Source organism: Corvus moneduloides, chromosome 6, assembly GCF_009650955.1.
Source record: "Corvus moneduloides isolate bCorMon1 chromosome 6, bCorMon1.pri, whole genome shotgun sequence".
NCBI classification, from domain to species: Eukaryota; Metazoa; Chordata; class Aves; order Passeriformes; family Corvidae; genus Corvus; species Corvus moneduloides.
The window spans coordinates 37,386,117-37,399,906 of NC_045481.1; the positions used below are offsets into that span (position 1 = coordinate 37,386,117).

At 43.4% G+C, this 13,790-nt stretch overlaps 1 protein-coding gene across 6 annotated transcripts in view; it reads right to left on the reverse strand.

Annotated features, from left to right (window-relative positions):
- Nucleotides 1–13,790, reverse strand: part of MAPKBP1 (mitogen-activated protein kinase binding protein 1) — a 103,109-nt gene that overhangs the window by 41,796 nt on the left and 47,523 nt on the right. For all 6 annotated transcript variants that reach the window (XM_032111253.1, XM_032111255.1, XM_032111256.1 and 3 more), the window contains exons 4-8: nucleotides 7,773–7,835; nucleotides 7,151–7,208; nucleotides 3,911–4,081; nucleotides 883–1,020; nucleotides 73–255 (exon numbers count right to left, since the gene is read on the reverse strand). In XM_032111253.1, coding sequence (XP_031967144.1) covers nucleotides 73–255; nucleotides 883–1,020; nucleotides 3,911–4,081; nucleotides 7,151–7,208; nucleotides 7,773–7,835 — 613 coding nt within the window. The remainder of the gene's footprint in view (nucleotides 1–72; nucleotides 256–882; nucleotides 1,021–3,910; nucleotides 4,082–7,150; nucleotides 7,209–7,772; nucleotides 7,836–13,790) is intronic.

Sequence of the window (13,790 nt, forward strand, 5' to 3'; positions counted from 1 at the left end):
CTTTATTATTTGTTGCTCCTGCTCTGCTTCAGCAGGCACAAATACTGCAGAATAAGAGGATGTAAAACTCACCCTCAGCTCCACCCACTTGTCTAGCAGCCTTTTTTCATTGAATTCACAGAGCAGGCCTGAGGATGTGATACAGAAAGTGCTGTCAGCTTTTTTGCCCCTTCCACAAGCCACGTCTGCAAAGAAGTTGTTCCTCAGTTCTCCAAGCAATCCCGAGCGACCCAGCAAGGGGACTGTGGCATTGACCTACCAACGGAAAACACTTTGTTAGAAATTCAGCAAGGCACTTCAGGCAGACAGTGATTTTTTTAGAACATCAACCCCTGAGTGCTGAAGTGATTCAAAGAAAGAACTGTCAACAGCCTACAAGGAGAGGTTTTACTTGCTGTTCATGTTTGCAATTGTTCATGAGCACACAGAAAAATCACGATAGGTGGATTCTGCCCCCCAGAGAATAGCAGAACAGCTAAAAGTTTAAACACTTTGGTTGATGCTGCAAAATTACACTCACAACCTTCTGAGATGCTCATACCAATGTCAAATAGCTCTCCCTACCTCTGTGCTCCAAGGAGTTAAATGACTGCAGCTCTTTTCTGGTTTAGTTGTCCTTCAGTATATGTGACTACTAAAGAACAAGCATGCTTCTATGCAACTCCAGGAGCCACAGCCCTACCTCAATGCAGGATAAGACAAGCTTTTGGTGTTATCAGCCCATGGGGAGACTGAGACTTGAGAGCCAGAGGTGGAAGGCTATCTTTGCATCCCAGCAAAATCAAAAAGTTCCCACTTCCCACAGCTCACTGGGGCAAAATCCACCTTGCTCTAAGATGGAAATGGCTGTTAACAGTTCGGCCTTGATGCACTTTCTCTCACCTTGGAGGTTTTGCTGTCATCCAGGTACCAGAACTTGATATGTCGATTTCCAGCAGTGACAAAGTAACTGCAATCCTCAGAGAATGACACTGCCGTCACTTTACTTGAGACTTTGTTGGCTGCCACTACAATGTTTTTCTGGAAATATAATTGTTTAGATTACTTAATTTCTTCGCTCAGAAGCAAAGGAACTAATTTCAATTACAGGCACGTATCCAGTACAAGCACTGCAGCAGGGAAAAGATGAGGCTCAAACTATTCCCCATTCACCTCCATATACAACCTCCCCAGCATTAGCTGGGAACACTGATTTGGCAGACAGTACAATTCACATTTATATTCAATTCCTCTTCCACATTGACTATGATCAAGAACAAATCAGCAGGCACCAGTGCCTGCAGGAACTTGGTGTCTGAGCCATGACAAACATGTTGGTTTCACAACCACCAGGAGCTCAGAGCAAACTCATTTCCCATCAGCAAATGCAGATGTAGGCCACAACAAGGAAGAACTCTCCCAGCCCCCAGGCAGCAATGAGGGCACAGCACTCAAGATCAGGAATAGGTATTTTCATGGAGAAAACAGTACTGGTTCTTCCATAAATTCTCCCTTCTCTTTAAACACATTATACTTTATCAAAAGACCCAAAATACATAAAGACCATGCTTGTACTGGAAGAGAAAAAGCAAAATGTGTTATACCTCAAATGTGCACCTCAAAATGTCAAAGAGTTTGGGAAAGGAGGAAGAAGACATAGGGACAGAAAAGAGGATGGACACTGCCCAAGCAGAATGGCCAGATAGGAGGAGGAGCTCCCTGTTCACAGTGTCATTGCTCAGTTTTCCTCCCCCTGCCTTGCCCAGATAGAAGTGAGAATAAAAAAGTTTTCTGCTCTGTCTGTTGTGGGTTTGCAAGCATGCAGAACATGGCTGACAACAATGCAATCCTTTTCATTCTTTCTGTGTTTCCTTTACCCTTCCCTTCAGGGATTCAGTTGCTCCCAGTCTTCCAGACACAATTCCCTCAGCACACAAACCCCGCCACTCAAAGGGCCCCACTGGACTGTGTGCTGACAGAACTGAAGAAACCAGCACCACAGGAGTCTAGCCTGCTGCACCATCACCATGGAGGATCCCCCAACCCAGAATAAAGGAAAAGCAAGTGGGACAGCAATTATAACTTCTTTCAAAACAGCACACAGAGAAAAGCTTCAGACCCTTGCAGACCTCAGCATCGGGATCATTGCTTATGGTCTTTCTTTAAGGAAGCAAGGGAATCCTACAGACAACAGGGATTTTCTCTTCCATCCCAGTCAAATGACTAGGTCTACCACTCAGGAAAAACAGGAAAATCCAAGCAGCAGCATAGAGGATAGACAGGTTGTGGTTAAAAGTGCAGGAAAATGCTTCAGGAGAGCTTTAGTCTCAGTCTTTATTGACTTTGGTCAGGTAAAGTATCTCTAGTTTTGGTGTACAGCCTGCAAAATAAAGGCCAGCTGGACCTCCCATCACAATCTGGAACATAAGCTTAAAGTGTGTGTTCCTCAGCACAGAAGAGTCAGACAGTCCTTACCTCACAAGTTCTCATGTCCACAATTATACAGTGAACAGAAAAACCTGCATAAGCAAGGGAAAGCAAAACTACTTGTACTGTTCCACATATGCCATGCATTGTGACCCTGTCCAAGTCACTACTTTCATTTGTATAACTAGAAAGAATCCAAAGGCTGAGCACTCAATTTTCAACACAGACATAACACTTATGTTCTCTCACTACACACACAGTTCAGCCATACAAAAAAATAGCAACGTCAAACTTCAGCTCATACAGAAGACAACTAACAGTGAGATCTTAAATTACAGCACAGGAAATGAGATGAAGAGAGTAACATACTAAATGTATAATACAAGAGAGAAAAGAAGGCTCTGGGGAGACCTTATAGTGGGCCTCCAGTACCTAAAGGAGGCCTACAGAAAACATGGGGAGGGACTCTTCATCAGGAAGTGTAGTGATAGGGCAAGGGGTAATGGTTTTAAACTGAAAGAGGGTAGATGTAGATTAGCTATTGGGAAGAAATTTTTTACTGTGAGGGTGGTGAGGCATCAGAGCAGCCTGCCCAGAGAAGTTGTGAATGCTCCATCCCTGGAAAAGTTCAAGACCAGACTAGACAGAGCTTTGATGGGGTTTCCACCTGGTCTAGTGGAAGGTATCCCTGCCCATGGCAGGGGGATTGGAACTAAGTAATCTTTAGGGTCCCTTCCAACCCAAACCATTCTATGATTCTATGATCCTGTGAGATTTAACAGATGCATTGATTTATTTCCTTAAATCATATCTCTTTTAGAGAGGGTTACAGCACTTGAAGAGGTAGCAGGAGCATCTATTACTACAGAGGACCCCTAGCCTACTAAAAATAAATGTTTATTTTCTTATCTACAAACAACAAATGCTTAAACGTTTACTAGAGGAAAGACACAGGCTTTGTTTTTACCAAGTGTTGCCTCAATCCAGTGACAGGCAGAGTGACTTTCATCAGCTTTCACCCATTATGAATTCCCTATGTTCCCTTTCTCGCCCATCAAGGATAGGATCAGAGTACCACAAACTTCGACATAAAAAAAAATCAAAACAAGCCAAGAGCATCCACTACACTACAAAAGAAATCTCTGGCCAATGAGAGTTTCCTTCCTTAACCTCATAAATTAGTTTTTAACAAGCCTCTAAAAAAATCACAATGGTTTGGCAAGGTTTCAAAGTCCAGGCTTTTCTGGCTGGACAGCAAAATGTCACACATCTCCAACCATAAAGAATATCCCTTCATGGAAATTACTTAGACCTTCCCTAAAGGACCATAGCTTTCTCTCATGTCCAAATTTGTCTGTGTCTATGAATGTCAAAAACCAAACAAAAACTACAGAATTAAAAAAAGCAGAAAGCAAGATAGAATTGAAATAGTTTACAGTCAGACTGGAAGCTCTTTTTAATTTAGCAACACCTTGTGGTCCACCCAACCTCCTGGAAAACTTACCTTCCATGACCACACGTTGACAATCATGTCATGCTGGTACCCCACTGAAACAATGTACTTGGAGCTGGGGGAGAAGGCCACACAGGCCACACCATACTTGTGCTCCTGGAGCTCAGCCACCTGGGTTCGCTCAGCCACATCCCATACCCGAACTGCTGGCATGTGCCCGCTCTGGAAGGGACAAGAACAGACACAGAACAGGAAATATAACCCCAAGGTCACTTCTGACAAATTTGAGCATGTAAATGTGCAGAAGCTTGGAAAAAGATGTCTAGATGGTGCACTCACAATAGGTTTAGAGGTTCCTTTGATTCTTTAAAGCCCAGATTTAGACTAAGAACCAAAGGAGTATATGCATTTCAACAGGTGTGCAAATTAATACCACCTCCCCCGCTTTAATCCTTTTCTTATGCTACTCACAAAATGCTAGTCCCTGTTCTAGCCAGGGACTAGAACAATACTTTTGATGCACATCCCTGGTCTTTGTAATGGGAACTTACAGCCTGCTTGTGAAAAGGATTGTAATAGATTGTTATCCCTAGACTCAGTGAACCAAAAGCCCTCACATCCTCAGCTCGTAACACAACATGGACATCTGAGATATCAAGCCAGGTCCTGCCATGCAAAAACATGACATGGCTTTTGTGGGAACTCTCACACACCATCTGAGGGAGGCCTCTGACGGAATAGCAGCATCGTTTCTGTCACAAGGTAACACACGGATGCATTCTGCCGAAAAGAGTACAGGCAGGGTAATGTCAGAGAAAAAGACATGGCAGGAACAGAGCCTCTGGTTTTATGTTTGTTCTCCAGAGAAACAAAAATGCCAATTCAGCACTTTGTGCCAGACAAATCTTTTCTTTTGCTTAATTGCTTGTTATTAAGCCAAATTAAAACAAGGCGCACAAGATGAGCTGAAACGCTGGCCAAGAAATGTGCTTGATGGGCAAATCTTACTCCAGTAACTGCTCACAATTTCACATTGAAGTCTGTCAAAACAGTAGCTTGTAAGATAACATATCCATGGCAACATGGCAGAACAGTACCTTTTTGATTAGTTTTAAGTTAGTCATTCGATTGTGTGGGCGAGGCAAGCCTCATCACAAGTAAAAGCCAAAGCTTTAAAAGCTTCAAATTGTGCATGTTTTAATTGCCTTGTTCAAAAGCTCTGCTAAGCAACTGCTTGTGGCCTGGAAAAGTGCCATGGTGAGATTTAACTGCAGTTGGTACAGTTCTCCCTCCTGCAACGCAGAGCTCAGGTCTCAAGGTGGCTAGCAAGATGTTACAATGAGCTGAATCAGCTGCTCTTCTAAACAACTTCTATATTTAAATATGTACATACATATAAATATTTCCCAGTACTTTAGCATACACCCCAAGACCTTAACAAACTGAACTTGCATTTCATCTTTTAAGAAATGCTCACCAAAAGGGTGTGTGTGACCCCCAGGGACAAGGACTCTACAACTCCATGTGGAGAAATAAAAAATAATAATTAAAAAGAGAAAAAAAAAAAAAAAAGCGTTTTCTTATGAATTTGAAATATGTAAAAGACATTTAATATGTATGGCAGCCAAGGACTAACCTCCATGTTCTCCTCTCTGAAAGGCCAGCCATGCAGAAAACTAAGGTGTTATTAGGCAGAATTAGCATAAGGCAGCTAAAAGGGAGATTGACAAAGTGAACTCAGAAAGCATCTCCCTATGGGACAGAGGTTGAACTAAGACACGACTGCTGACACCAGCAGGGGACACTGCTACACTAAGCAATAATTCAAATGTCAGACACGTGGGAGGATACTGAAAAAAAGAAACGGTTTTACAACAGGGTAAGACGAGACATGCTTTGCAACAAGGGAAAAACAAACAAAAAAACCCCAACACAAAACCCAAAAAAAACCCACAACAACAAGAATAACAAAAAAACCCCCACAAAGTTAGTGTATAACTGGAACAACTTTTTCTTTTTTTTTCATCATTTGAATTTGCCATGTAGCCCAATGAATCCTCAAACAGGAAAGTTTGTTAGCAAGAAAAGTACCCCACATGAAAAGAATCAAGCACCAGAATTTTTTTTAAAAAAGGAAAATAAAAGAAGGCACCGGAACTGAATACCATGGAGAAAATATATCTATTAGAATTTTATATTATTATTATTATTAAAATATATATTAGAATTTTAATATAAAGGGGGTTTATTGTATTAAGATTTCTAGAGAGTAAGGAGGCATTAAAACATATTACAGCTATAAAACCTCATGTTTTCACTAAAAAACTAATGACAACATCTAATGATGGAAAATTTATGCTTTTTCTGTGTCGTGGTAGCCTCCATCTAAAACAACTCACTCTTGTTTCTACCCTTGGTCTGATCCATACAGGATGCAGGCCCAGCTTTGGAGCCACCCAGTGACATGACAGCTGCCATCACAGTGACCACACTAGGGACCGCTGGAGCAAACAGGCTCCACCTTGACAGCTCCAGCACAGCACTTCTCCTCCCTGTGGCTGAGGCTCAGGAGGAGACCTATCTCACACATGCTCCCTCCCCATCTCTAAGAGGCACAGGGACTAGTGGTAAACTGCCATTAATCACACACAGGAGCAAACCGAGCCCAACCATATGGAGGTCAGCATTTCTGTGGATTTTTAACATCCAGCAATTCCAGCCTCATGACACAGCCCATGTCTTGAACTTCTAATGCAGAACAGACACACACTGCACTCATCCTCATTCTCCCCCTTGGGCATGTTGGGAAAGAGGAAGCAATTGCTGCCCCTAGCCAAACAAACAATGCCAAACCACAGCAACAGCATCTTCTGTGACTATTCCTAAAACTCCACTCCACATGCACTTTTCATTTTTTCCACAACACTGTTACTGGCTTCAGTTACTTCCTGAAATCCTAAAGGGACAACGCTAAGCTCAGGCTGAGATTCAGGACCATCTGAGTACTCTTCATTGATGCTAGAGTAGAACCATGCTGTGTGTCTTTTCACTTATTTTCACTCTACCTTCAGCCCACAGGTGCCACCCCAGAAGACCCATGCCCCAAGCTGACATGTTAAAAAACTCCCAGCAGGAGCACCTAGAGCCACCCATAAGCCAGCAGGTCCACTGAACAGTGAGGCAACTCTGAAACTCATTCCTCTGTGTGAAAGCAGCTTGTTTCTTCTAAGCCCCTCTGCCCTGCTTCAAAATGCGATGGACAAGGTGCACCCTCTCTCCTCTCATACTTACCTCTCCTGTAACCAAATACTTTCCATCTGGAGAGAAAGCAAGTGCTGTAATTGTTTTCCTAAAACAGAGAAAATAACACTGAGAAACATTTCCAACATGTGACTTAATTTCAATACATCATGACTGGGGCGTAGGTTGGGATGAACTGAAGACACTACAGTCACTCATAATAGCCTGACATAATGGTTTTGCTTTGCCATGGGGATTCCCTGCTGCCCAAGTGTCAAGCAGCAGCTTATAGCAGCAGAAAAGCTCCAAAAGTTGAGGTTCATCACTGCACCTTTATTCCAGGTGCAGGACCATGTCCCACTGCTGGCTTCAATAATGAGGTCATCCTTTTAGGTGGAGAAAAAAAAAAGATACCATGGAGCTGTAGTAAGATCTCCTTCACATCGTGACCATTCCTTTTGGGATCACAGTGCTTATGAGGAGTACTTTATCAGCAATAGCACCTCATATGAGATGGAGCTGGAGTCAAAGCAGCAGGCAGCCTGTCTCCAAGGCAACTCTTTACCAAGGGGAATTAGCCTGGAGCAACAGCAGCTCCTGCACTTCAGTCAAACCATAAAAGTCTTGAATTCACCTCTCACAGACAGCAAGTCCAGCTTAAAGCTTTACTCACCTGGAGCTGTTTAGAATATGGTGTTGCTTATTTTTTCTAGGATTGAACAGCACAACAACACACCTAGATGGAGGAAACAGAAAACCAAAAAGAGATGACATCACCACATGCATAAAGATAACCAAAGAGCTATTCTTACTGGAAAAGAAAAAAAAAAGCAGCAAAAGTAGCCCCAAAAGCTGTTTTATCCCCTAATCACAGGCTGAGCTGAGGTTAACTAGAAAACACAAAGCAAAAGAACAGTCCAGAGGGAAATCATAAGTCTCTCCATGTTGAGGAGTACCATTTGCTAGTACCATAAATAATTACCTTTCCAGCCTACAGGAGCCCTGAGTCTGATTGTTCAAGCTGGACAGAAAGGTTGACCATGAAAGCTTGTGCAACAATTCTAATGGATTATGTCTCCAGCCATAAAAGTGACCCTGTGTACCTGGACACCAAACCAGCCTGTTTGGTGTAAGAACAAGAAGGTAAGGAAGAAGGAAAGAGGGAATCTTTTGGAAAAGATTTAGGGGGAGGACAAAGGGGAAGTAAAGGCACTAAATTTCTGTGCCTGACTTTAACAACAGACAGGACAGAAACCACTGAGTATGGCACAATAAGTGACTGGCCAGTTGAGAAATGAGACATATGATGCCAAAAAACGATTGACCCAAGAAGTCTATCTGCATAAACAACTTGCTCAGGGGCCTTGCAGATATCTCTCAGTAAGATGAACTGCAAAAGCAAGCAATACTAAGCTCCTGGTAAGCAATATAATCACCTCCACTGGGAGCAAAACACCTCTATTGCTGACTGGGGCAGGAAGGAACGAGTAGAGGCCCCGTCTCCCACTACTCTTGCCCACGGCATATTGCCTCTGTGCCTCAGCCCACCACAACTAGACCTACAGCAGTCACAGGTACTGCAGCCTCCCCCACTCTCCACAAACACCCTATACACCATTTTTAAATCTTCATGTAACAGCATTTGTCTTGTAGCAGAGCACAGTAACAACCAGTAACTGAAAATGCTGTTATGGGAATAAAAGATAGAGTAACAATTGCTCTGATGACCTATTTTTCACTTCCCCTCTGAAATAGAAACTGTGGGTTTTGCCTGTCCCTCTACAAGAACACACTGCTGGAGTTTGGAGAGTCCCAGCTCCTCCTTCACTGCAGTGTTGGGGGAGCACTGCAGGATGCCCCTGCTCCACTGCCAGCAGCCTTTGCTGCACTGGGGATTTCACCCACACCATCCTGCTGGGGCTTGCTTACAACACGTGCCAGGCTACAGACATAAATCACAGGGAGAAGAAACATGCAGGACATGCAGAAGTGGAGGAGCTGGCCTGGAGTAGAGGAGTATGCCTGAAACAGCCAAGCAGAAGGGCAAAAAGCCGAGGCATCACAGAATTCCACTTCACCTACAGACCTCACCAACATTTCAAGATAGGTAGCACACACTCATGCACAGGACAAAGCACACCTTGGCACCCCACTGCCTAGAACAAGAGCCGCATCCTTCCAGGCCCCACTCCACAACCCCAGCAGCAGGCAGGGCTGGGAGGGTTACAGGCATAGATAGCTAAGGGTTGACAGAGCCCTGCAACGTCTCTGGCATCTCCTCACCTAGCCCTGGCAGCTGACCTTTCCCTTGGTCTGACCAGGCTACACTGCCAGAAGCAGTGGAAATTTTGAAATGGAAAAGAGAGCAGGAAAGAGGAGAGACACACCAATACCATGAGCTGAGAGTCCTTGGTTGAAGCTGCCACACCCCATTAACATTACTAGCTCAAAGCCAGCATCAAAGCACCAAGGATGCACAGGATATGCCCTCCCCTCCTTTAGACTACTCTACTCCTCTCCAACCACATCATTTCACCCACCCCTATCCACTCATGCCTTACCCTGATGACCAAGGCAATAAAGGCAACAAACTGTCTTGATAGTTAAAATTTTGGCAGATAGCCATGGTTTGAGATGTAACCCTGGGGAAGAGCAGAGAAAGTGTAGGTAAGCAGTTTGTTCAGACCAGGATTGATCCTTTTGCACTTTTTACCCTAGTGAACCAAACTGGAGAGTTTCAAGTCAAAGCTATGCTACATATTTCTAAGGGATTAATGCAAAGAAACAGGTGGTTTGTGATCCATTAACAAGTCAGGGAAGGTTAAGCCTTGCAAATCACAAGATATGAAATAGGAAGTTAGCAGATGTGAAAATCTATCTAATCCCGAGCTTCCAGCTAATCAGAAAAGCAAAGCAAAACCCCATTATGTGGAGTTGGATAGGGTTAATGGACCAAAATCCTGCAGAGTTACAAGGATGAATTGTGCTTAAAATAAGCTTCAAAAAACCAGAAAGAATAAAGGGAAGACATAAAAATCTTGGCAAAGACTTTCCTATGCAGCTCTTAAAATTAAGTTTCTATTTTATTGTGAGGAACTCAGCAGAGAAACCAGACTTCAGAGAAGTGAACACAGTTTAAAAAACAGAGGAAAGATATAAAATATAAACCATGGTCTTCAAACCAGGCAAGCAAACAAACAACTTCCTAGAATAGTGTAGTGAGCCACAAAGGTCCAGGGCTTTGCTATTATCAACTTACAGGACAGAACTTCTGGCAACTTACAATCCTGAATTTTAGCTCAGTGGCACCCCAGAACAGGCTGTCTGCCCGCAGGCTTTCTCCCCCCTCCCCCAACCTTGGCCAAGTCCAGAGCCTACAGGGAATGTAAGAGCTACCACCCAGCTCACACACCGAGGCAAATCAACAAACCACTCCAAGAGCCACGCAGCCTCTAGTACCAGAGCAGCCACCACAAATGTGGGTATTTTAACTTTATCTTAAGACAACCCTATGCTTGATTCCCTAAGTTTGACCCATAATTAACAAACGCTGTCTGAAGGGGCAGGGGGATAAATCACAATATCTCCTTACTGGTGTGCAACCATTGGTTCATACCACAAAACAGTAATTTTAACTCATAAGCTCAGCAAAAGAAGACATTTTGATTTGTCAGTTAATAATTAACATAACTTACTAATTAGCTATGATCTTCTTGCCAACAAAGCCATTTGTCCAGGATTAACTAGTCTTCTGAACTTGCTTTCTTAAATTAACTTCTACCCAACAAAAGCTACCCTACTGCAATGCTGTCCCATACTGATTTTCCACCATTCCTCTCCTGTCTGCCACACACAAGGGCAATGAAGACTTCAGCCAACTCCAAGGACACCCTATTCAGCAAGATGGCAAACCACAAACCATCAGTCATACAGTGCGGCACAGATACTGCTCTGGGAGTCAGGAGCATCCAAGTTTGAAAACCAGCTCCCTCTCAAAATGCTTGGGAAGGTTTCTAGTCCATTCCATCCTAGAGAGTACACTTCCACAATGGGCAGAAACTATTTCTAGCTCTTTAATCTCTTCAGAGTGTTCAGAAAACGGCCTCAAGTTACATCAGGGAGGTTTAGATTGCATATTAGGAAATATTTTTTCACAGGAAAGCTTGTCAAGCACTGGAACAGGCTGTCTAAGGACATAGTTCAATTGCCATCTCCAGAGGTATTTAAAAGACATGTAGATGTGGCATTCAGGGGCATGGTTTAGTGGTAACTTGGCAGTGTTAGGTTAAAGGTCCATGATCTCAGGCTCTTTTACCTGATTCAATGACACAGGGTGGCCTCCATTGCCTGCTCAGACACTCACAGCTCCGCTCAGTCCAGCAGAACCTGCAGCAGCTTCCTAAACAAGTTCGTTCAGAGCCCATTAATACTCTGGGCATGCTCCATTTTAGCAAAGGAAATCAGTCTAGCAAAATGAATGGAATGGAGACACTGGATGATCAGGTTGCTGACCCACCATCTCCACAATGCCTCCTAATCCAGTAAGGTTATCAAGCCCTCAGGAGAGTCAAAGTATCTACTCCTTTCCATTTATGCTTGTTTTAATCTTACAGTAGTTAAAATAATAAAAACAACTACCATGGAAAATTAATTGCATCAAAGAGCATACACCCATCCAACCATCCTCCACCTTTGTCTGCTCCTTTGTAAGACTGCATTCAGTATTTTACAGCCAGAGGGATAAGAAAGGATGCATGCATGGTAAGAGAGCACTGATCTTTTTGTCCACAGCTTCCAGCTGTGCATGTAGACAAAGCAAAGTACTTCAAAGCCAAAGTTCCACAATGGTCACATCACCTGTTCCACACACTCCACCCCTTTCCCAAACTGAAGCTTTCAAAACAAATTCAAGTTCTCAAGACACCTTTGTCTGAAGAGATATTTTTGAATGCTAGTACCAACATGCAAACTAAGGCTAGCTCCAGAAACACCTCACGTGAGACCTACAGAGCCTGGCACACATTAGCTGTTGAGAATATCAGCATGTTTAGCACTCCTGTTTCAGCACAAACCCTACCTCCTCTACAGCTGCAGGCAGGGCTTGATGATCACAGCACCTTTTTAATCCACAAGTATATTCTGATTTCCAAGACATTTATAGAAACTATTCACTGCTGTATGGATTACTGCTGTATAAACCATGTATCAGCCAGCTGAGATCAAGTGTCCTGGTTGTTTGCATGCTGGTTCCTGCAGAGGCTGTTGGCAACAGCACACATATTCAAAGGTATTATTTCTAGGTCTATGGTGCCACCTCACAACTTTTAAGTACACCTTCCTGATGCAAGCAGCTTTCATAAACAGCTTGGCTAGGGAATCTTTCCCAGTATGCCTCTTTCTTGTGGGACATTCGGGTAACACAAGGGAAGGACAGAATTAGCTCTCACAGCAGTATCAAAGGTTTTTACAGACAACATGAGCACTGTCCATCAGGGAGCCAACAAAAAAGGTTCCTTGCAGAGCTTTCCAAACCTCCATGAAGGCACTGTCTTGCATGTTCACAACTGTGCATCATATGCACAGATGAAAAACAGGGAGGGAGGGAGGAGAGGGAGAGGAAAGGAGAAGGTAGGCAGGGAATGTCACAGTAGTTTCCATTGACTCCAGCAAAAGCAAAAATACCCACAAAATATAAAAAATAAGCAATTTTCCTAGGCTAAATATAGTAGCAGGAATGGAGAGGAATCAGACGTCAGTATCACATTTACACAAAGTATCTGACTCACTTAAGTCAGCAGCAGTGGGTCACTCCATGCAGCTTCCCCCACCTTTACTTCTGACTTTTCTCCTACTGGCATCACTTCTGCACTTACCAAAATCAAAGGTTCTGGGCATTTTACTCTTCTCATTGTCCTACTGTTTCCCAGAACATCCCTTTATTATCAGCTGCCTTACCCCAGCCATCTCCTTCCTCACCCTTCTTCAGCAAGCTGACAAAAACCAAATTTCTGCAGAAGTGTTTTCCCCTTTTCTTCCTCTGCAAGTCCCCCTTCCAAGGGATTTGGGAACATTAAAAGGCTGCAGTAGCATTCCTTTCCAAGCTACCAACCAACTCAGCACCAGCATTGCCCTATCTCATGGGACACATGACTGTAGGCGAAGTTCATGTGTCAAGTCCTCCTCTCCCAAATGCATGGAGCCTCTGCTATAAAGAGGATGCTGTACAGAGGAAAGAAAACTCCACTAAGACATCAAAACAAACATTAGCTTTCTTTCCCCCCCACCACAAAGTGGCCTTTCATGCCACTGCAAGAATAAATGAAAAGAGCAAGCAGTCCCATCCCTTCAAAATTTCTCAATTTCTAGCTCATACGTTGCTCTCTTCCCCCCACCCAAAGCTATTGAAATGAGAGTGCAATAGCTTCCTATGCACTAAATGCATGGGAAAAAAAAAGACTTTGATAAGAACAAAATCTTTTTTACACTGCATTGGTTGCCTAGGGAAGCTTGATCAGAGCAAAGCAGTGTCTACAGAAGCTGGTGTTAATTTTCTATGTGGCAATTCTTCCTGCCAAAAAAATTCTTTAATTCACAGCCAGTACTGGGAGAGGGTTAACAGTGATGAGAGGATGTGCACACTGACTATATAACTGAATAGGTATTTTCATGCAAACTGTATTAATTACATGCA